General features: G+C 36.9%; 1 protein-coding gene across 1 annotated transcript in view; it reads right to left on the bottom strand.

Moving 5' to 3' along the window:
• Positions 1-25012, bottom strand: part of SLCO4C1 (solute carrier organic anion transporter family member 4C1) — a 68556-nt gene extending 43544 nt beyond the window's left edge. Inside the window, exons 1-3 of the mRNA XM_050793124.1 lie at positions 24365-25012; positions 19905-20168; positions 137-319 (exon numbers count right to left, since the gene is read on the bottom strand). Of these exons, the coding sequence (XP_050649081.1) occupies positions 137-319; positions 19905-20168; positions 24365-24719 (802 nt within the window). The 5' untranslated portion in view covers positions 24720-25012. The remainder of the gene's footprint in view (positions 1-136; positions 320-19904; positions 20169-24364) is intronic.
• Between the last annotated feature and the right edge of the window lie 201 nt (positions 25013-25213).

Here is a 25213-nt window from a genome sequence, read left to right as displayed (position 1 = left end):
TAATACTGCATGTATTTATTGGGAATACCTATGGCATTACAACTAACTTTTTAATAAGCCTATGTTATACTTTACTTCTAAAGTAAACATATAATAAGATAAACTGATACTGAGACAGTTTAGAGAGTAAACTTACCTATATAGAGAGAAGATTTGTGTGTGGGCACAGAATCATCAAGAAAGGCTGTTCCCAGAGTATAAAGAGGAGTTCCTCCTGCCCCCAGCAATAGTTGTCCCAAGATGAAGACATACAAGTAGTTAGAAAGTGAAGAAGTTGAAGAGGTACAACTGGTGCTATTGCTTGCTGTTACACAAGTGTCTTGGGGAAAAAAAAACAACAAAATTGTGAATTAACAGAAATTTAACTAATAATTTAAATTTATATCATATAAATTATATTTGCCTAATATGATATAACCTTATTTATTTCTTCCAATCATTTTACTTTGATTTAAACTATTTAAAAATAAATCAAGAGAAAAATATACTTTCTTACCCCAGCCTGCCCTCACTTTATGAAGGTAACCCCTATTCACCTAGGTCACTTAGATGAGGGTAACCACTGTTAACAGTTCTTTTCAATTTTTCAGACATTTACTCATATAGTTACATGTTGTATACCCACTTAATTTTCCACACAATTATAGGCATAATAAAACATACTATCTTTATATTCAACAATGTCCAGTTTTCACTTATTATGTCCTGGACATCTCTGATATGGGCACTTAAAGCTATAAATTTATTTATTGGCACTGTCATAATATTCTACAGCATAAATGTCCTGTAATTTTATTGCCTAGTCCAGTACATGTATTTAATGATAAATATTGTTAATATTATATTGTATTATACATAGGTTTAGACCATTTTGTTATTTCCATTAGAATGTTATGAGGTACATTTTTTTTTAAGTTTACCCTGGCACATTTTGGGTAATCCTATCTATATCTATAGGACAGGTTACAATGAGTGAAACTGCTGGGTCAAAGTGAATAAATATTTATATTTTGATACTGCCAAACCACTTTATCAAAAAGTCATACAAATATGCAGTCCCACCAACAATTCATTAACACTTTACATAATAAGACTTAAATGACTACCAAGCTCATTGGTTAAAAAATATATATAATTTTTTAATTTCATTTTAAAAATCCTCAGTGACATTAAGCATTTTTCCATATATTTATTGTCACTTACATTTCTTCTAATTTTTCAATTAGTTCAATTTTCCTAGGTTCAGAGTTTGATACATGACTGTTCCTTGTTCCATAATTACACAAACAATGGCTTTATCCTAACATTTTTACTATTTGATTTAGATATAAGATAGGTGGATAAACATATACACACAGAAGGGATCACATGGCTATGTCTATGTAATGTGTGTGTATATGTTGCAAAAAAAAGCCTCAGAAGAAAAGTAGGTCAGAGGTCATCTTCTGCAACTAGGGTAAATACCTTAAGCCAATTAGCTCAGCCCAGGTGATTGCAATAAGCCAATTAGATCAGCACTGGTGAATATAATCAGTCAATTAGCTAACTTGAGAAAGTAGAGGCATCCAAGCAGGCCCCCAGTAGAAAATGTTGATAATACAGGCCTACATTGAGAAAGGAAGCAGGGCTGTGATGTGCTAATTCATATGTAATATCTTTAAGTGGGAGAAGACAGAGATCCAGCATTCTATTGCATTAACCAAAAAGCACATCTTTTACTAACTTGACTATTTGTGAATTTATTTATGGCCGCTTGATCTTGTGTCACTAATCTCTGCAATCCTACTCCAGCACAAAACTCTTGTTATTACTGCAGCTTTCTAAGGTTTAAAGGCATCAATATGTCAACCCAGCTACAACTTATTTTACAGTGCTTCATGAAAAGTTCTATTTAATTGATCCATTTTCATAATACTGCTGACAAGGAATAATTCACCTCATTAAAAGTTAAATAATAACCAAAAAAGAAAAACAAATGACTAGTAAGGGAGAACAGTCTCCAGAAAAATGCTGTTATTAACGTAGATTTTAAAAGTACTATATTGCCATACTTAAAAAAGGAATTGAAACAATTGCCTCTTAAAATCCAGAGCTCAAAACAGGGATTTAATAAGCTCATAGATATATGTTGAGGCAGGGAGTGGTGGCTTACAACTGTAATTCCACTACTTTGGAAGGACAAGGTGGGCGGATCACTTGAGGTCAGGAGTTTGAGACTATCATGGCCAACATGGTGAAACCCCGTCTCTATTAAAAATACAAAAATTAGCTAAATCTGGTGGCACACCCCTGTAGTCCCAGCTACTTGGGAGGCTAAGGGCAGGAGAATTGCTGTAACCCAGGAGGAGGAGGTTTCAGTGAGCCACTGCACTCCTGCCTGGGCAGAAAAGCAAGGCTCCATCGAAAGAAAAGAAAAAGAAAGAAAGAAAGAGAGAGAGAGAGAGAGAGAGGGAGGGAGGGAGGAAGGAAGGAAGGACAGAGAAGGAAGGAAGGAAGGAAGGAAGGAAGGAAGGAAGGAAGGAAGGAAGGAAGGAAGGAAGGAAGGAAGGAAGGAAGGAAGGAAGGAAGGAAGGAAGGAGAAAAAAGAAAAAAACTCAAACATGGGCTAAAATAACTCAGTATCAAATTTTGTTCTATAAAACATAAAAGAACAAAACTATCAGAAGTGGAAGTCACCCTGGAATGGTCAAAAAAAGAATAGAGACTGTAAGAATTATGACAGAGAGAATAGACTTGAGAAATAAGAACAAAATTAAATAAAGGAAAAATAAGACACCAAGATTTAAAAGGTTACAGAGAAAATTACGGATATAGAATTCAGACAAAGGCAATCAAACATATGTCTAATCAACCAAAATAGAAAAATGAATATGTTTAAAGGTAAAATTATGGAAAATTTTCTGAAATAACGATTGATCTATAATTTAAAAAGATATAGAGCATCCCAGGAAAATTTGCTGCAGGACTTTCAACACCAAAATATTCCCTGGTAAAGTTTGTGAATTTTAAAGATGAAAAGACTTTTTTGAACAGCTAAACAAGAAGGTAAAGCCACTTAGGCAGAAGGAAATAAAAAACATAAGCTTACATTCAGACTTCTCTAAAGCAACATTAATCCCATAGAGGAAGTAAAGGAATGCCAAAAAAGTAACCACTGCAAGATAATGCGACCCTCATATTTTATGCTTAGTCAAACTGTCATGTGAAAAGACAAAGAAAAATATTTAAACCTATATTATTTAAACCTATTAAATCTCATAAAATGAACTTGCCCTGATAAACACTACTAAAGGGTACATTTTAGCCTATAGAGAAATACTTCATTCAGAGATGCCATGTGTACCTCAAGATAATCAGAGGGAAATTTATATAAAATACATAAAATATATTTTATAACATAGTTCATAAAATAGCTAGATTTACCTATTCAAGTAATTTTGTGAGATTATTAGTTGAGGAAATCATTTGAACCCAGAATTTCAACTTCTAATGAAAAATCAAACAATTTCTGACCAAATACAGTTAGCCCTTCATATCCACAGGTTCCATATCTGTGGATTCAACCAACCACAGATCAAAAATATTCAGGGAAGAAAAATAACAACACATCAATAAAATATAATATAAATAATATAAATAAATATTATATATAAAATATATATAAATAAATATATATATTTATAAAATATAAATAAATAAATATATATTTATAAAATATAAATAAATAAATATATATTTATAAAATATAAATAAAATTTATATAAATTTTATAAAAAATAAAATTTTATTTAAAAAAATAAATAAAATGTATTAAAAAATATAAATAAAAATATACTATAATTATTTACATAGCATTTACACTGCGTAGCTATTATTTGTAATCTAGAGATGATTTAAAGTTTATAGGACAATGTAGGTAGGTTGTATACAAATAACACACCATTTTATAGAAGGAACATGAGCATGCACAAATTTTGTTATCCATGGGGGTCCTGGAACCAATCCCCCATGGATATTGTACTTTCAACATTAATTAAAAAGTATGTGATTTGACAATACACCACAAGAGGAAGGTCCTATGTTCTTTATAAATTTGGAGGAACATTGCCAATAAAATTAAGAATTAGAACTTTACCTAATGAACAAAGAAGTGTCCAGTCTTACCCATTAACATTGGCAGGGCTGTGACAAAAGGACAAAAGGAAATCCACATACCATATGTCAAAACATTTAGAAGATAAATACCAAGCTCAGCCAAATGCTCAAAGACCCACGGCCTGCTGCTCTCCAGGCATTTGCCCTAAAGACCTAGAGGCTAAAGGTACGTCTTTTCTTCTGGGCCTATCCTGCTGCCAGGGGTAGAGCAGAATGGACTCCGCTGTGATGTGATTCGTCTTCCCCAGCCACATATTTGATAAGATTCCCAGGAGATGCCTATCTATGCATCCTGGAGAGGGGAGTAAAGAAGCATAGTTTTTAGGGAACCAAGTCTCCCCAATTACCTGCATCAGGTGCTTTGAGGTGACTAACTTTAAACAAATAGTCTCTCTTTCTCCTTTCCCAGGGGGTAGCTGTACTTTTCTTCCCTCAGTCTCACTCCTCATCTCCTAACCTCCTAACCACTGCCCTGAGGAAGGAGAAAGAGTTGCTGCTTTTGTTTATAGTTGACCACCTCCTAGTCTAAACAGTATCTTCTGGCCTGGAGAATTTAGCCCAATCCTACATTCCTCTCCTATCATCTCTGTTCACTTATCCTGTTACCAATCTTTCAAAACCTCCCCTTATAAAACTCGAGAAAGAAAAGTAAAGTATCTTCAAGTTTCAATGTTTGTGATAATGTGGGTCCCGCTAAGCACAGGGCTCAGGGCAGGACCCTTCTTATCCAGGCCTCATGTCAGCTGGTGGCAGAAGATCCAAGAAGGCAGCAAGAGAAATACTCTTCCTAAAGGTGACAAGAAACACTCTAAAGTCCAAATTTATATCTCTTGCCTGTAATAGGTGTCAGTAGGGACCTTCTGGGCTGCTATGACTCATAAAAACAGAGGGTAGGGTAAGAAGAGGTTGCACAAAGAATCTCACAGACAATTCAGCCTTCTCTGTGGGAACTGAAAAGCCAAGAGCCTTCATCCCTGCAACCAACGCCTGGGATGCCAAATAAGTCACTCCCACCCTATGGGAGCCCAACGGAGTCAATAAAGTGATTTTCAAACAGAGCTACCATGGCATTTACAGAAAGATGTCATAAGAAAAAAAAAGCAGCATAATTTTATTACAGTTAAGATTAGGGCACTGACCACAAAAATATTTTCAGGGAGCAAATTAGAAATGTGAACACACAGTTCATCATGAGATGAGGCAATTATTTATACAAAGAAATGAAGTAACAGAAAAGAAATGATGAAGGAAAGAAAGAGATCAAATGTTGGCAGAAAAGAGTAAAAGGAAAAAACTAAAACCTCATAGAAAAGAAGACACAATGGAAAGGGGCACATGGGTAAACTGACTGAGAAAACACAGTTATGGGCATATAGAATACAAATGAGAAAAGTGAGCAAAATTAATGATAAAAAAGGAAGAAATGTTAATATAAGGAGGCCAAAGAAGATCATATATACACATAGTTGAAGTAGTTGATGTACCTAAGAAAACTAAAATCATAGAACAAAATACTTAAACATATAATTTAAAGAAATATCACTATACTTTAAAAGTGTGTATGTAAATCTCTATAGGTCAACCTGCATAATTGGAGGCCAAGAAACTATGACATGAATGGTCATCACCAGGACATAGCTTAGAGTAGACTTCGAAGAGAGACTCCAAGTTGCAGACACACTTGGACTATTGAGAATCTTCTTTGTAGAGAACACCAGCAGTATACTGTATATTACGTGTCACAAGCACTTCTGAATAATTTCAGAATGCACAGGCAAACAAAGGCTTTGTGTGCTTTCTATCTTTCCTTCTTGGAGAATAACAAGTGGACTAATCACTTATTTATACGTAACATGATAAAGAATGTTAACTTTAAAAATCATCTACCATATATTCAAGCTAGTTTTTTCTTCATTAATGTCTAACATCTCCCAGAACTAGTGCTCTATAAATCACTTTGGTAAAAGACTGTTTAGAAGCATGACAAAAGTGTCAAAAGAAACAAAACAGTACTAGGTCATTAAAAATATTTAAATTTAGCCCTTATACAAACAGACTTAAATCCTAGAGGGTTACAGTGGCACACAGCCACTCCAAACCACACCAGTGGGGAGGACACCAGGAAAATACACACTTAGGACCTCTTTCTTCCCAACATGCACACTCCTGTTAGCTAACCCAACTACAATCCAGGGCAGAGAAAAGTGCCAGATTGACAGAGTCTGTTGGGTTTTTCTACTAAAACACAAAGCGAAAGTGATAAATCGTGAATATTGGCTCCGGAAGGACACAGAATATCCAACACAGCTCCCCCTCCTTCTTTTTTTTTTTTTTGAGACGTAGTCTTGCTCTGCCGCCCAGGCTGGAGTGCAGTGGCCGGATCTCAGCTCACTGCAAGCTCCGCCTCCCGGGTTCACGCCATTCTCCTGCCTCACCCTCCCGAGTAGCTGGGACTACAGGCGCCCGCCACCTCGCCCGGCTAGTTTTTTGTATTTTTAAAGTAGAGACGGGGTTTCACCGTGTCAGCCAGGATGGTCTCGATCTCCTGACCTCGTGATCCGCCCGTCTCGGCCTCCCAAAGTGCTGGGATTACAGGCTTGAGCCACCGCGCCCGGCCCTCCCCTCCTTCTTTAGCATCCGCTTTTATCTGTGTGAATTTAAAAATCTATACTTTTAAATATTAAAATATATATTTAAATATTAACTTATTTGTCTGAATTAAAAAATCTGTATGTCTCCCACATTAAAAAACCCACAAAAAGCTATCAGCAAAATATCATCGTGAGGTAACATCCATTCAGTTATTCTCCCACCTGAAAGCAACACTGAAGTGTTAGCCCCAGCTGTGGTCTGCATCAAAGGTGGCAGAGGAAAACAAGAGCAAGGCGACAATTAACCAGCTCCATAGTTCTCTTTCTATAGTTGATCAGAGGGCCTGACTAATAAGCATAGCTTCCTTCTATCACGCAGTTCTTGTTCCCTTTACCACTGCCCATACCTTAACTGATCAGGTATTTTACAGTCTTTTACAAGTCTCCAGCTGTTCTTTCCCTATTGAGCTACTGAAGTTTTCTCTCAACAAGTACTGTTGGGTATGGGAGTGTTAAGAGGCATCTAAGTGAATCTTGCAGTCCAAAAATATGCTGTTCCTTGCAACTGGAAAGGAACAACTCAATTTTCCCTCGGTAACTAGGATCCATTAGCTCTGTCAATTTAGTGAACTTCTCTCCCTGTTGAATATTTACTATGAAGCGATCAAAAAGGATTAGCAAACATTATAGTTAAGCTTTGGACTTAAGGGAATAATGACTGTGTGCTTTGATGGAAACTTGCATCCCTTGGGTACTAGAGTTCAACAAGGCAGGGTATAAGAATTCCACTAAGTGGATTATTAGCTACAGTAGTGAGAGGCACCAATTCATTGCCGCTCCTTAGTTCCCTAGACAGTACCCAACGAACATAGTGGTGAGTTTTTCCTGGGTTTTATTTTTGCTTATCTATCCCAGATTTGCAGATGAATAAGTCAGCAACCCACAAATGCCAAAGGCTGCATACAAAACAAACAAACAAACAAAAAGCCACAAGAAAATTATCATCATTCTAGCCAAAAGATCATGAAAGCAGCAGCTTGGCAAGGCAGAAATATTATACAGTAACCATGCTACTCTAGTCAAACACCACAGAGAAAGACTGCAATCTCACCCACACTCACTCCCGCAATATATAGTGTAATAAGGTTGCCCATCCCCCTTCCAGGGTGGTGTCAGAGAAGGCTGAGAAGGGACCCGGCACTTCTACCCCCATCAAGAGGTAACGATCCCCACCCCTGGTGCCAGTGACATCTACATTGGTAGCCTGGGTTTCCAGCTCTATGTAGCAACAGAAGCACCCCTCCTCCCTCTCTGCTAGTACAAGAGGAAGCCTAGTGAAGAGTCCAAATTTACACTGTAGTCGAGTTGGAATTAGGTCATACTTCTCCTCTGTGGTGTCAGTAGAAGAGTAGCAAGTCACTCCTACCCTTCCCAGACAGAGTGATATCAGTGGAGTTCTAGTGGAGATCCAGGATTGCCACCACCACCCAACAATAACAAGGAGCCTGTCTTCCTAGTAGTTGTCAACTGAGGCCAAGAGGTAAACTTGGATTTCGATGCCACTCGGCAAATAAGATAACACCCACCCCACTTCAAAGCCATCAGAGCAGTTCCAAGTAGTTAAGACAGAAGATTTAAATAAGAACCAGAGTCTAATAATATAATACCAAGAATATACTTCTATACATTTAATACAATAGCTGGAAAAAAAACACTCAAAAAGCTACACAAAGAAATACACTCAAAACACTATAGATAAATCAAAATGGAATTGTAAAAATGTTCAACCAACCCACATTCAGGAAAGCAGGAAGCAGATAATAGAGAAACAAAAAACAAAGAACAAACACAAAACAAAATATTAAAAGTACGGGTTTAAACCTTAACGTACTAGTATTTACATTACATGTAAATGGTCTGAATATTACAATTAAAGGATATTGACATAGTGAAAAAAAAAACAACCCAACTGTGCCATCTACAAGAAATTCACTTCAAATGCAGTAATGTGGGCAGGCTGAAATTTAAAGATTGGGGGAAAAAATATCATCCAAGCATTAATCAAAATAATGTAGGAGTAGCCATATTAATATCAGTTGAAACTGACTTTAGAGCAAAAAAATTTACTAGACACAGAGAGACATTACGTATTGAAAAAACAGTCAATTTACCAAGAAGAGTAACATGTATTCACCATCATAGAGCTGTAAAACATAAAGCGGAAATTTATAGAATGAAAGGAGGAACAGACAAACCCACAATTACAATCAAAGATTTCAAAATCCCTCTCTGAGCAACTGATAGAACAAAAAATCAGCAAGGGTATAAACTAACTTATTGACCACATCTACCAACAGGATCTAACCAACATTTTTTAAACATTTTGTCAAACAACAGCAAAATACATTTTCTTTTCAAATGCCCACAGAACATATGCCAAGACAGACCACACCCTGCATCACAGAGCAAACCTTAATAAATGTTTAAAAATTGAAATCCTACATAGCACATTTTCTGACTACAATGGAATCTAAACATCATTAACAAAATGATAACAAGAATATCTCCAATCATTGGAAACTAAACAACATGCTTTCACACTTTCAAATAATCTATGGGTCAAAAAAGAAGTCTCTAAGGAAATAAAAACATTCACTGAATTAAGTAAAAATGAAAACACAATATATAACAATTGTGAAATACAACTCAAGCAATACTGAAAGAAAATTTTATAGCACTAAAATGCATATCTTAGAAAAAATAAAATCAATAATCTAAGCTTCCATGCCAGCCACCTGGAGAAAAATAATAATAAAATAAATTTAAAACAAGCAGAAGGAGGAAAATAAAGAGCAGAAATCAATAAATTGGAAAAGAGAAAACTACAGAGAAAAATCAATGCAACTAAAAGTTCATTTTTTGAAAAGATGAATTTAATTGGCTACATCTAGCAAGACTGACAAAGAATAAGTAGACAAATACTATCAATACCAGAAATCAAGCAAAGGATTTCACAACAGATACAGCAGACAAAGAAAATATAATAAATACCAGGAACAGTTAGCTCTGTATACATAAATTTGACAACTCAGATGAAATGGGCCACTTCCATTAAAAGCATAAATTACATCTACTCACCCAAAATGAAGTATAAGGTTGGTGCAAAAGTAACTGCAGTTTTTGCCATTAAAAGTAATGACAAAAATCACAACTACTTTTGCACCAACCTAATAGATTTGAATTACTATTAAATATAACTATTAAGAATATTAACTTTTTAATTGAGAAACTCCCCAAAAAGGAATCTATAGGCTGAAATAGTTTCACTCGCAGAATTCTAACAAACATATAAAGAAAAATTAAAATCAATTTCAGAAAATAGTAGAGGAGGAATATTTCTCAATTTATTGTATGAAGTTTATAATCCCCTAAAATCCACAAAAACTTCAAAGCCAAATAGAGACATTACATAAAAGAAAATTAAAACTAAAATCCCTTATGAATACAGACACAAAAAATGCTTAACAAAATAGTACCAAACGGAATTCACAAATATATTGAAAGAATTGTACACCATTGGCCAGACGTGGTGGCTCACGCCTGTAATCCCAGCACTTCGTGAGGCCGAAGCAGGCGGATCACAAGGTCAGGAAATTGAGACCATCCTGGCCAATACGGTGAAATCCCGTCTCTACTAAAAATACAAAATAATTAGTCGGGCGTTGTGGCGGGAGCCTGTAGTCCCAGCTACTCGGGAAGCTCAGGCAGGAGAATGGCGTGAGCCCTGGAGGCGGAGTTTGCAGTAAGACAGATCATGCCACTGCACTCCAGGCTGGGCGACAAAGCGAGACTCCGTCTCAAAAAAAAAGAAGAAGAAAAAAAAAAGAATTGTACACCATTGCCAAGTGATATTTATTCTGGGATGCAAGGCTGGCATCAAAAAAATCAAAAAATTAAAAAATGTTAGTGACTGTATTAACACATTGAAGAAGAAAAAATCACATGATCATGATCATATGATCAGAAATCACATGAACAATTGATGCAGAACAAGTATTTGACAATATTCAACAATGATTCCTGATAAAAATTCTCAGAAAAAGAGTAATAAAGTAGAACTTTCCCAACTTGATAAAGAGTATTTCTAAAAACATGAAACAGTGGTGAAAGACTGAAAGCTTTTTTCCCGAATGTAGGGAAGAGGTAAGAACAATCACTCTCACCATTCTTACTCATAATAGTACTGGAAGTTCTAACCAGCACAATAAGGCAAAAAAAGAACAAAACAAGGATTTTGAATGTGTTTGTGCAAATGTGAGTTAAAGATGTGTGAATGTTAATAAAATTATGTGAGTGTGAATGTGTGCATGAACATGTGTTAATGACTGTGAAGTGTAGTTTATGTGTGATAATATATGTATGAATGTGTATATACATTTTAAGAAGACTGAAGAGTGTTAACAGTGAATAATCGAGGTGTATTATCACGAAAACTCTTTCTTTATTCCATTTTTGTTTGTATGTTCCTATTTTCTGAACATTTTACAAAGTATATATCATGTTCAAAGCCAAAAAATTCAAGACATTTTCAAAAGGCAACTCGGCTATTTAAAAGGCAATATTTCAATGTGTTATTCTAAGTGGACCCAATTAAACTGAGCTACACCAAATGAATTATTTTCTTATCTCATAGCAATATGATCTTAGAAATATAGCTAATTAAAACCCTTTCTAATGTACTAGTTCAAAAGTGTTTGGTCAGACTTTGGGGATATGTCAACACCAAATGACATCCACAAAAAGAAAAGGGCTTTATTGTTCATTGCTACTATTTAATGGGCACTTATCACACACCAGGCACTACCTTATCCCCAAATATGTATACTCTTCCAGGTGGCATTGATTATTATTAACATAATTTATAGTCAAAGAAACTTATCTCCAGGATCACTATAGTTCTATCACAGTGTGTGAGCAAAAACTTAAACTCACTTATTTCTGACTCTTACATCTCTGCTAAAGTGCTGAATACTTTCATTAAATAGGATGAGCTAACAGCATTAAAATGAAACACACAAAAAAAATACATTAAAACACACACTGGCAAATTTGTGCATTTTTAAGAACAGTGACTAAGAAACTAGAATTTCCTCATTTATTTCCTGCCACAAAGCTCCAACCTTTCTAAAGAAGCTACAAAAAAAAAAAAAAAAAGACATTGCTGAAAGACCTTCCACACAATATATCTGGTTAGACACAACTATGTCTATGGCCACTTCAATGTCCTATCAGAGCATTTCATTTTATATATGAAGATTTTTTTTAAAAAAGTCCATGAAAAGAGAATTGCTAACATTTTAACATTAAGAGCCTAATGTCTTGTCCTTCCACAAAAGACGGTAAGAGTAGGTAATGGCAGATAAAGGCAATTTGGGATTATCTGTTCACATTTTCCATAAACTTGGGCTAAAAAACAATGGAACATTAAAAGAGAATTTTCTTAGAAGCACTGAAGTGAAATCAACATCTTAGCAAGTCATTAAGACAAAAACCAAAAGTAGAATATCGAAGCATTCTGCTGCTATTTCTGAATATGCTTCTCATTTTAGCTTACTTTTTCACACTGCAAATTTTTCAGATCCCAAAAAGATTATGGAAAATAATTTTTACCTGTAACAATGTAATTTGTCCCAATTCGGTCACCAGAAAAAAAAAAATGAATAAGAGAGAGAAAAAGAAAATTCTCTTTAAATGTTCCGTTATTTTTTAGCCCAAGTTTATGGAAAATGTGGACAGAGAATCCCAAATTGCCTTTATCTGCCATTACCTACTCTTACTGTCTTCTGTAGAAGGACAAGGCATTGGGCTCTTAATATACCTCATCAAAGGACTCCATTAATTAATATATGTGACAACTCAACAAATAGTTCTTAAGCACCTAGTCTATATCACATGCTGTTCTAGGTGCTGATCATAATAAAGTTTCTAAACTCAACAAGGGCTTTCAAATACACATAATTAAACGTAAAGCAAGATAGAGCAGATTTTACCAGTGTGTTCACTGCCTCCTTTACCTAGAGGAAGACAAAATAAAGGGTGAAAGCCGGATGAAGGGGACAAGTGTAACAATGGAGCCTCTTCATCAACTCTACATATCATACCCCTAACTAAAGAGTCACAAAATGCATTTGCTTTATAGTGCTGCAATAAAGACACCTGCTTAGCTTTCTTCTTTTTTGTTTTTTTCCCAAACTCATTCAACCATTGAACACATTTTTAACATATTACTAATACCTCTAGAAACTGTTCTCTGTAGATCACGCTTTCAGAAATGTTTGGACATGTTTTTCTCTTTCAGAAGGCCACGGATTTTTTAAACCTCTACCTATCAGCAAACTACAGTTAGCAAGGAGAATTGAGCTTGTGCTAAAATTTCATTGACATATTTTTTTCCTACTTATTTTTCTCTGTAAGTTTCCTCTATTTCAGAAGTTTGGTCATTTGCATTTTAACAAAACTGGCTGCATTAGAGCACCTAGCATTTCATGATGATTGTGAAACTCCTATTTTAAAGGAAGACATAAAGCAAGAATCCAGAAAGGAAAAGAAACCTTTCTCTCTATATCCACAGTTAAAAGCTTTACAAAGTAATCAGACATTAAAATGGACATGTAGGTCCTAAGTTAGACTAAGATAACCTGGATAATTTTTTTACAATATTGATTCTTGAGTCCTACTCCAAACTTACTGAATCAGGATCTCCAATATTTATATATATATATATTTTTTTTTTTTTTTTTTTTTTTTTTTTTTTTTTTTTTTTTTTTTGAGATGGAGTCTTGCTCTGTCGCCTAGGCTGGAGTGCGGTGGCCCAATCTCAGCTCACTGCAACCTCCGCCTCCTGGGGTTCATGCGATTCTCCTGCCTCAGCCTCCCAAGTAGCTGGCATTACAGGTGCCTGCCACCACCCCCAGCTAATTTTTGTATTTTTAGTAGGGACGGGGTTTCCCACGTTGGCCAGGCTGGTCTCAAACTCCTGGCGTCAAGTGATCCACCCACCTCAGCCTCCCAAAGTGTTGGGATTACAGGTGTGAGCCGTTGAGCCTGTCTCAGGGTAATTCACATTATCTAGGAAATATGAGAAAGACCGAAAAGCCTCTGATATAAAAAAATTGTGATAGTTTTATCTAGAGCATTGACTATTGCTAAAAGGTAGCTCTAGGCCTTTTATTGTATGTATTATATTTAATTTGAATCATTTGTTTTATTACACCATTGTAGCTTCTAATCTAAAAGAAATCACCTCTCCTCATTATTCCTTTATTCATTTCGTTACAAAGAAGTAAAATGTAAAAAAAATAAGTGATTTCTGTAAAGGAAAAAATAATATCAAAAAAGGAAAAACACTCAGAGGCCAAGCAAAATTAAAGCTTCCTGTATTGAATTTGTGCTTGAAAAGCACTAAGATTCTTTGCCCTAGGTCTTCTCAAATCTAGGCAAGCATTCCATTAAAGAAAAAAAACAAGAACAAAAGATAAAATAGTAAGTAGAAATAAAGTCCACTTTGAGTCCTACTCTAATCATTTTCCTAGCACAGCTTTTGTGAGTAGTTACCAAGTATAACCAAAGTCCTTTGATGAAGCATTCTCTCTGAAATGCCAATCAAAAAAAAAAAAAAATTAGAAATTTAGTGCTACAGCTAATGTGAATTTTTATCATTTAAGGTTCCTTTGAGGGAAAGGGGATGGAAAAGAGAAACAAAGATATAGTGCAATGTAGGAAAAATTATCCAATTATTGGTCAATAAATAAAAAGAACTTTACTAGGTTAAGTAACTACTTTTCTACAATTCCTCAGTATTTAATAATGCCTCTCTCCCAAAGTCTCAAGGAGATATAAAGATTATTTTGCCTAAGAACATTAAAATAACACTCATTTAAAGAAATTAAAATTGCTTACATGAAAACATTATGTAGTAAAGATGTATTTATTGCATTTTAAATATTTTAAAGTCATATTGCAATATGTTGTGTCATATTAATATTAAGTTGAAGTAAGTCAAAAATGAATGTCAAATATGACTTATTTGAAAGTGTTTTGACACTATTCTATGTTTGAGTTAACTTGTACAAAAAATTAGCCCTTAATAGTATGTATTTGTTCTGTTTAATTTTAATACTTCCTCTTTTTTTAATCCAATAACAACCACAACTTCCCTTTGATCATCTCCATTCAAAGTTAATCACCTCTAATGCTTATGTCTTTCTAAAAGCTTCCCTTAAAGAAAAACTTTCTCTCCAACCTACTTAAATTTATTGTTTACAACACAATAAAAGTCCAAGCTGTTTCCAAATATATCTTCCTAACTTTTGTTCTTAACATCCTTTTGTGTTATTCTCACACCCGTAGAAATTATACACGCTTATCATATTTTCTTTTCTTTCTTACTACTTACTAGCTACATTATTTATTACTTTAGTCTCCTCTTATAGAGATTATCCCAACCAAAGTGAGTCCTGACTTTGATTTCCCACAAGAACAACAGAAAAAGCACACAAGGGTATGTTACTTTCCTCACTGTCCATTTTAAATTAAATCATATGTATAATTTCAATTAATAAAATCATTTATTAACATTATGCTCTATGTTAAGTTACTTAAGAAAATTACACATCCCTTTGCCTGTAATTAATTTACAGGAAGCTTTCAACTAATCTGTTTTCCTTTTGCAGTTTCCTTTTCCTAAGTTTTCTTCTCTACTCTCCCTAAAGTTTGACAAATAATTCAGATTTTTCATTACAGATTCCCATACTTGCAAAAGTAGATTAATACACACCACTGTACTGGACTACTAGAAATTGGAGAATAAATGGTTGACATTCATAAAAAATATTAAAATCATTCAATATCATTAATAACTTAGTATGAGTAATAAGCATACACATTTGAAAAACAATAAACAAACCATAAAAATTAGGATTAGCTTTAGTTGTTGTTAACTATCTGTTCACCTCTTGCCCTAAGGCTTACACTGTAAAAAGAAGAGGTTTTTCATTTCTTTTTTTTTTTTTTTTTTGAGATGGAATCTCTGCTCTGTCACTCAGGCTGGAGCGCAATGGTACAATTTTCAGCTCACTGCAACTTTCACCTTCCAGGTTCAAGCAATTCTCCTTCCTCAGCCTCCCGAGTAGCTGGGACTACAGGTGCATGCTACCACATCTGGCTAATCTTTTGTTTTTTGTTTTTAGTAGAGATGGGGTTTCACTGTGTTAGCCAGGCTGATCTCGAACTCCTGACCTCATGATCCGCCCACCTTGGCCTCCAAAAGTGCAGGAATTACAGGCATGAGCCACTGCACCCGGCCGGGATTTATTATTTCTAACATCTCTTGCATTTCTAAATGTCTGTACTCCTTTAAATGTGTAATGCAATTTCAATCCTGAATTTTGTGTCTGTCATATTATAAACACCTACACACACCACAATGACACTTCTGTTAAGAAAAATCACAGGGCAAAAAAATGCAAAAATTCAACACAACAGTGATGCATTTTCATTCACCGACAATGGGGGAGTAACTAACATACCCCTTCCTGAAAGTCAGTGAGACATTATCTATCAAAAACTAGAATGAAGAAGCCCTTCAAATCCAGTATTTGCACTTCTAGGAATCAAACCAAATGAATGACTTGCACATGTATGTAAACACATATGTTTGACGATACACACTGCAACACTGGACATATAATATGCAGTTCATACTAAAAAACTTCAGGCCGGGCGCGGTGGCTCAAGTCTGTAATCTCAGCACTTTGGGAGGCCGAGACGGGCGGATCACAAGGTCAGGAGATCGAGACCATCCTGGCTAACATGGTGAAATCCCATCTCTACTAAAAAACATACAAAAAACTAGCCGGGTGAGGTGGCAGGCACCTGTAGTCCCAGCTACTCGGGAGGCTGAGGCAGGAGAAGAATGGCGTAAACCCGGGAGGCGGAGCTTGCAGTGAGCTGGGATCCGGCCACTGCACTCCAGCCCGGTCAACAGAGCGAGACTCCGTCTCAAAAAAAAAAAAAAAATCAAACCCGAATTCTTAATTTCATTCCAATTCTGTTCTACCTCATATTCCATCTTCTAGTAAAAATGGCCCCAGCTGATCAAGCCAAATACCAAGGAGCTCTTCATTCCTCCTTCACAATAAATCCAACAGAGTCCTATTTCTTTTTCCTCTAAAACACACTGAGAATCAGTCATCTTCTGGATCTCTACTGCTACCACCCCAGTCTCAGCTGCATTTATCTCTCACCTGGACTACAATAAAAATATCTACAGTGACTGGCTCCCATTTACTCTTGTCTCTTGAACTCCAGTAAGATCATGCAATTCCCTTTGTAAAACTCTTCCACAACTTTGCATTGCACTTCAAGCACAATCTAAATGCCTCCCTAGTGTCTACCTGCCTCCCCAAAACAGCCTCTCTTGCTTCGATGATGCTGGCTAAAACTGACAATTCCTAAAACCTACCGAGCCTTCCTCTGCTCCAGAGCCTTTAACCATGTTTTTCTCCAGCCTGGAAAGTATCTTTCAAGGTTAGCTCTTCATTATCCAGATATTATCATTGTAGCCTTTCCCGGCAAACACACTTAGCCTTTAACACAGTATTACTTCATTCTGTTTGTCTCTTTACTCACTCACCTCAATTTTCAATTATCTTGTTCATTTGTTTATTAATTGCATATTTCTTCCCACCAGTACATAAAATCAGATGGCATGGAACTGTTTTACTGGTGTTATCTCAACACCATGTGTAGTCCATATCAATAAATATATGTTGTGTGAATGGCAGAATAACAGGAGGGCAAGCTGAGTTTTTGCTTTCATTTGCCACATCTAAGCTATTATTTAAATTATGAGTCAATTTACAGTAAAAATCTTAGATCAGCCAATTCCTCTATCTAACCTATTTCAATCATCTACCAAAATAATGAAAAATGTAAATTAGATCAACAAGAACTTGGTGAAAACCTGCACAGTACACTACTAAAAGTTTATGATCTGGCTTCAGTAATCTTAGCTTCATCTCTGGTCACACACAAACACCTTAATTTGTGGCAATTTTCCTTTAGGAAAATAAGTTCTTCAGAATGGCCATAACTCGAGGTATAAATGGCCAGTGATGAAGCTGAGAAGATCGTGGAAGAGAGATCAGGCTTTGTACTGGAAGAAGTATTTATGTTTCAGTTTAGAGAGTCATAGATTTTTGAGCCAGGTTTGTTTACTTAAGAACAAGAAAGGCATCTGAGCAACTGAAAGGGTAAGGGCCTAGAAACAGCACAAAGATTACCATCTAAACGCTATGAACAAATAACTGTCATAGAATCAGTATCATGTTTTCTTGTGTGGCAGATTAAAATTTAGATATTCCCTTACAATTTAGATTTCAATAGTGTTATACTAAAGCCTACGCTGAAATATGTGGCTTGTTCCTAAAACTACTCCCAGTGAAATATGTCAGTTGCCTTGTGCAGTCTTGTCCAATCTTGGATAATGTGCTAGAATCTATGTACGTGCTCTTTCTGCTGATAACATACTCTCCTTATCTTATTCATTCCAAACTCTACCATATTTTAAAAATACTCTCCATTCATCCGCTTACATATTCTATTTTTACTTCTAAAATGGTGCACTTCTAAAACCATGCTTTGTTACTGAGAATATTTTCCTGTTTGTTATCATTCTAGAATTGGAAAATTTATCTTGGGAAAGATTAATACTTTAATACTGTCTTAGTCCATTTGTGTTGCTAAAAAGGAACACCTGAGGCATTCATATGGAAAAGAAATTGATTTGGCTCACAGTTCTACTGTACAAGAACACAGTGCCAGCACTTGTTTCTATATGAGGGCCTCTAGCTGCTTCCACTCAGGGCAGAAGGCAGAGGGCAACTAGCCAGAGATCACAGAGATCACATGGGGAGAGACGAAGCAAGAGAGCTAGAGGGGAGGGGCCAGAATCTTTTTTTTTGTTTGTAGCAAGTCTGACTATATTGCCCAGGCTGGTCTCTAACTCCTCAGCTCGAGGGATTCTTCTGCTTCAGCCTTCCAAGTGCTGTGGTTTTAGGGCTCAGCCCCCATGCCTAGCTCAAACTCTCTTTAACAAACGGTTTTTGGGGAAACAAACAGAGAACTCACTGACCCTCATCTCCAGGGCACTAATGTATTCATGAATGATCCACCCCCATGACCCAAACACCTCCCTCCAACATGAGGATCAATATGAGGTTTAGGGGAACAAACATCCACACTATAGCAAATATTAATTTTCAGTATTAACACACAAATCTAACAATCTTAACTTTTTAAAAATAATATCTATAGCATAACAGGCTCCAATTATCCTTTGCCTTTTATTTTCAGGGGCTAAGTAAGTGAATAAAGCCTCTGAATTTATAACCATCTGATTTTATTCCTAATTATTTCAATATCTGCTATTAGAAGTCCCAGGAAGGACATTAAAATGTTAAGGTCTACTTTCATTTGTCCACCCTTCTGGCTCTACTACATAGTTTTTTAATTAAAAATGTCATTTGGAAAAAATACGTATATAATTAAATTTCCTTTCTGAGCCTTTGAATAACACATTTATCCATCTAACCAGAGCAACCTATGATGTAGGTTGCTCTAAAGTTCTGTGTTTCTTATTTAGGTACAAAGGTAGAGCTAGTTTCATTTCTCAGGAAAAGTTCCACTTTTCTAAATGTCACCTCTCTTTGTCTCAAATCAGGAATCAACACGTCCAGGGTGCAGAGCTGTAAACACAGCAAATAAAAGTACAAAGGGAAAAGCTAACAATCTCAGAACTCCAATGAGGTCACAACCTGCAAAGGAAAACAAGTCATCTCTTTTTGAGGAGGATCGTGTATATAATATGGGGAATAAGAATCAGAGGCTTAAAAACTTGGAGAACCACTGAAACGATGAATGATGTACAGTCTCTCTAATCTCCTATCTCATAGAGTTCACACAATGAACAAACCAGTGAGCCGTGGAAGAGATGTAAACCCTTAACATACTGTATAAGTGAATTGCAATATAAAGTTAATGACCTAGTTTTATCCACTTCTGTAAATTAAAACAAACATAAACACAACAGAAACTTACCTTTAAAAAGAGACCCCAACTTATATTTTCCACTGAAAAATTGTGGCAATGAGAATACAAGTGCTCCCAGTCCAATCATAAAGGCTGCAAATGCAAGCCACCTCGGCTTATGTCCTCTTTCACCGAAGAATGATACAAATAAAGACAACAAACAGAAGGAAATATCGTAGCTTGATGAAATCAGGCCAGTCAGGGAACTCTTCATTTCATAACGCTTCTCAATAGTGGAAATGCTAATATTTACTAGGCCATTAACTACAATACCTAAAAAAGAGAAAAATTGATGTGCATCATTAAAATGTTACCATATGATTAAGATTATTAACACAATGCAGTAGAGTTTGATTATTCGTTTCTTTTGTTTTTTTAAATGTACCAGTTTTCAAAGTCTCAAAGTTTCAAAGTTAGGCAACCAAAACATATTTCCTTGAAAATCAGTTTGCTTTTTATTTTTATTTATTTTATTTATTATTATTATTATTATTATTATTATTATTATTATTATTATTTTGAGACAGAGTTTCACTCTGGTTGCCCAGGATGGAGTGCAAAGGCGCGATCTCGGCTCACCGGCTCACCGCTACCTCCGCCTCCCAGGTTCAAGTGATTCTCCTGCCTCAGGCTCCAGAGTAGCTGGGATTACAGGCACACGCCACCACACCCGGCTAATTTTTTGTATCTTGTTAGTAGAGATGGGTTTTCACCATGTTGGCCAGGCTGGTCTTGAAATCCTGACCTCGGGTGATCCACCCGCCTTGGCCTACCAAAGTGCTGGGATTACAGGTGTGAGCCAATGTGCCCGGCCCAGTTTGCTTTTTAAATTGTACACTTGTGAATTTTCAGGTGTCCAGCAAACCTGATGCTTGCTACATACAAAATTATAGTTAACTTGCCTTAATTCATTTTTCTTTAAATGGCAAAGTCAAACTGGTAAAGACCCAGAAAGTCAGTTTGCTAGAGTTTCCAAGTATTAATATATCATACTCCCATGGCCCTCACTCAGAAGACTACAAAAGGTACAAGAGACCCCTTAGGCCATTACAGTTAGGCTCAATTGCTTCCCAAATTATTCAATCCTTAAACGTATTTATCTATGACAAAAGATAACTTTGACTATTACTTTGTCTCTTCCCTCCTCTCCCCAACTCCAAAAAAAGAGATAACCTTGATTTAGTCTTAGGAAGAAGAAATTGAGCTCTCAAACCCTTATTTTTTTCTAACATTCTTACAGATATTAAAGTTACCATGTAAAGAATTCTAGAGCAAAAGTAAACATAAGTCTTTCAACCGCTTGCATTCTAAATTGTATGCAAAGTAAAAGAAAAAAACATACATTTATTCTAACTATAGTGAAGGAATAAAAGAAAGTAAACAAGATAAGACTGAAAATCTGAAAATTTTGACTTACTTAAAAATGTCCTGTCCAGATATAGATTAAACTTACAGGAGTTTTAAACATAACTATAAATTGAAAATTTTAAAAATCTGATTGAATTAACTAGAGATTCCTTTTTACCTAGGTTTGATAAATTTTTTTCATTAACAGTCCAGATATATATTAAACTTATAGGAGTTTAAACATTACTACAAATTGAAAATAAAAAACATCTGATTGAATTAACTACTTTTATTATTTAGGTATGATGAATTGTTTTCATTCAATAACAGAATGAGTATATACATACAAGTCATGATCTCCACAAATCTCTTTAAATTTTGATTTATCAAGACCGTAGCTGAAAATATATTTCAAAAAATAAATAAATAAATTCAACGAATTTAATAAGTTTCAAAACTCATAACTTTTTTACTTTTATACCAGTTTCATAAGACTATAAGCCAATTTACAATTCTTGGGATTTCAAGATAAAGTACCGAAAGTACCTTAGGATGACATTTTTATGCATTATCTAGTAATACAAAATTTTCCCCATCAAATAAAATCAACTTCCCTATTACCTGCCATACTGACTAAAAATTAGTTAATAGAAAGCGTTGTCTTTATGGTAAAACTTCTCTTTGAAAAAAAAATTCGTAAACTCCTCAGGAAGGATAGCACATTAATCCAATGACTCTTAAAGTGAATTATATGCTACACAAGTTCCAGGAACACTACTTAAAAAGACAAAAACAATCTGGAAGCACTCCATACTACATCTCTCTATTGTAAATGAATGACAGTAGGAAGCACATTAGAAAATTAAGTACTTAGAGAACCCCTGTTTGTCTTTGAGAAATGCTGGGTTAAATAAACTCATTTGACAAATTTTGTTTTTCTTTCCCATTAAATGTATATTTACATATACCATGGAAATAATCTTAAAGATCACGTTTGAGAAACATGGCAATAAAGTTTTCAGGCATTCAAACTTAAACTGAAAAGTAAACTAATAATTTATTGGGTCACACTTTTTATTATCATAATTTTTTTTTTCTTTTTTTTTTATGTTCTTGCCTCGCTCTGTCACCAGGCTGGCGTGCAGTGGCGCCATCTCGGCTCACTGCAACCTCCACCTCCTGGGTTCAAGCGATTCTCCTGCCTCTCAGCCACCTGAGTAGCTGGGACTACAGGCGTGTGCCACCGCACCCGGCTAATTTTTGTGGTGTTTTGTTTTGTTTTGTTTTGAGACAGAGTTTTACTCTGTTGCCCAGGCTAGAGTGCAATGATAGGATCTCGGCATACTTCAAACTTCGCTTCCCAGGTTCAAGTGATTTTCCTACCTCAGCCCTCCAAGTAGCTGGGATTGGAGGCATGCGTCACCATGCCCAACTAGTTTTTGTATGTTTGGTAGAGACAGGGTTTCACCATGTTGGCCAGGTTGGTCTCGAACTCCTTACCTCAGGTGATTTGCCTACCTCAGCCTCCCAAAGTGCTGGGATTACAGGCGTGAACCACCACGCCCGGCCTACTGGGTCATTTTAATCTCAGATTAAGCTTCTTAAATTGGGGACCTATGGGTAGATGCTGCTCCAGACTAAACCTGACACAATTTTCTAGGAGTGACAATTATATTTGATAACAATTTTAGGCAATATTTTATGTTAAATGTAAAATGACATATTCTGGAATAATATAGAAATTTCAGAGGACTTTTAATATAACACACAAGACATTTTTTTACTTGTGTCCAACTTTTTTACCTTCACATTCCTTTGACACTGAGATGCTTCACAATTACCAGTTTTGTAAAACTATTATCAAGACATTAATGGAGGGGAACTTTGGTAGGGACAAGAAAAGTGGACAGGGAAATAATTCTTCAACACAAATCTACCTTGAGTAGAAAAGCTGCAGCTGACTTGCAATCAATAAATAGTACTTAGCATCTAATGCGCAAAGCAAGGGGCCCTGGGTTACTTGAAGAGGGAGAATAAGAACAAAAAGTATGCTTTGACTTAGTTTTTTATTAACTTAAAAAAAAAAATGAGTTGTTTCCAACCCTCTAAAAAATATATTTCTAAGGTTGTATTTCTTCCAATTAATCCTTGACTGGTTATACAGAAAATATTATCAGACTATGACTCAAGTGACCAAAATATATCTAGGTGCCAATTCAACTAAGCTTCGGCATGTCCTTCGTGACTCTCCACCTCATCTCCACCCTTCCTCAAAGTCACCTCAGAGTAACTTCCTATTTTCTTTCAACCTCTATATTAAACACACCATAGCAGCTTAACCTTCTCCATGCTTTCTTTCAAGGGAGTTGTTCTCCCTTCAGAATATCACTCCTCCGAACTGAGCTTAGATTGCAAACCCCTGAGGGTATAAATCTGAACTGAATCTGTAACTCCCAGGAGAACCTAAAAGAGATCCTAGAACAAAACAGATACTGGATAACTAATGTAACACAATGAAGATTAAGCCTCACCCTTCAACAACGTCGGGAGGCTTTGCTAATTTACTCACTGGGCTCCTCTGGTGCCCACATACTCTCAAACTAAATACACTCACAAAACATGAATGTCTGTATCTAATTTATACGATAGATTTTACACAGCTTTCTTCTTTGCAAGGCATCCCACTTTGACCTGCAAATGTATTACTCCTTCCCCTGAGGCAATGAAACAAACGTAAAGTATCTTTAAGGAGGGACTCGGTAAATTTTTGTCTTTATAATGTAAAATAAACTCCCCCAGGGTATACCTTTCCCAAAAGAAGGTTCTTGTAATCTTCCCTGGAAGTCTTGAATCCGCTAAACTGAGGTAAAACACAAACGAGAAAAAGGCTTGTATGGCAAGTTTGAACTGTAGCGATAAAGGAGAAGCTGAACTTTGGAAGGCTGGCTGGAGCCAGTAGGTTGACATTGGTGAGAGCGCACGCAAGTTCCAAACCCGGGGACACCTTGCAGGGCGCGTCCATTGCCCCGCGGACCCCGCGCACCTGCCCTCTTCCTCGGCTGACTCGCCGTGCCCACCTCGCTCTCCACTGGCCCGATCCTCGAGCGGGCACTGGACTTTACCTTGTGTGACGGCCAAGAGGCAGTAGTGAAGCAGAAAGCCTCGAGGTGTGTTGAAGCGCTGGAGACATTGAGGATGGAAGTTCCTCCACCCGCAAGGCCCCTCCTCAAACTCGGACAGCGACAGTGACCGGAGCTGCTCTTCGGAGACATTGGGAGGCGCTGAAGGCAGAGATGGCTCCGGTGACTTCTGGGGCTCCTGGGGCTTCTGAAGCTCCTGTGGCTGCGAATTCTCTTTCTGGGGATCAGAGGAAAAGGCAGAGATCTCGATCTCGGAGGGCGACGCAGACAAGCGGCGCAGGATGTCTGGGCTGGAGGGTACGAAAGCCAAGTTATCGATACCTTTGGCGCTCTTCATGTCTGGATGGGTTCTCCCGACTCCTGTGCTTCAGAGCTGCAGAGCCAGGTCCCTCTCTGGCTCCTCCCACGGGCAGGTGACAGCGCCCCCGTGCGGGAAGCTTCCCGCCTCCTGGCCCTCCAGCCTCCAGCGCGCTCTCTGCTACCGCCCGGACCTTCCTACTCCAGCTCGCGGCTGCCTGGAGCGCAGAGAGCAGAGCGCGGAGCGGGGGCGTTAGTACCCCAGCCTGTGGCTTTGGCGCTCAGCTGTGCCTCACCCGCGCCGCAGGGGCCAACCGGAAGGCGCGGCGTGGGCGTGCCACCCGGCGGCAGCCGAGTGGAGGGAGCCAGAGTTCTCACCCCACAGCCTTCGACCGGAGTCCGCCTCCACCCGAGTACCTGCGGTTCTGACCTGAGTCTCCAGCCCGCAGCGCGCCTCCCTTGAGCCCAAGCACTGGGAACACACAGAGATTGTGGGAGTCACTGGCCAAAAGCTCCCCCTGGGTGCTGACATGA

Source organism: Macaca thibetana, chromosome 6, assembly GCF_024542745.1.
Source record: "Macaca thibetana thibetana isolate TM-01 chromosome 6, ASM2454274v1, whole genome shotgun sequence".
NCBI classification, from domain to species: domain Eukaryota; kingdom Metazoa; phylum Chordata; class Mammalia; order Primates; family Cercopithecidae; genus Macaca; species Macaca thibetana.
Note: the sequence above shows the minus strand (reverse complement) of the source record. Positions and strands in the feature narration are given on the sequence as shown.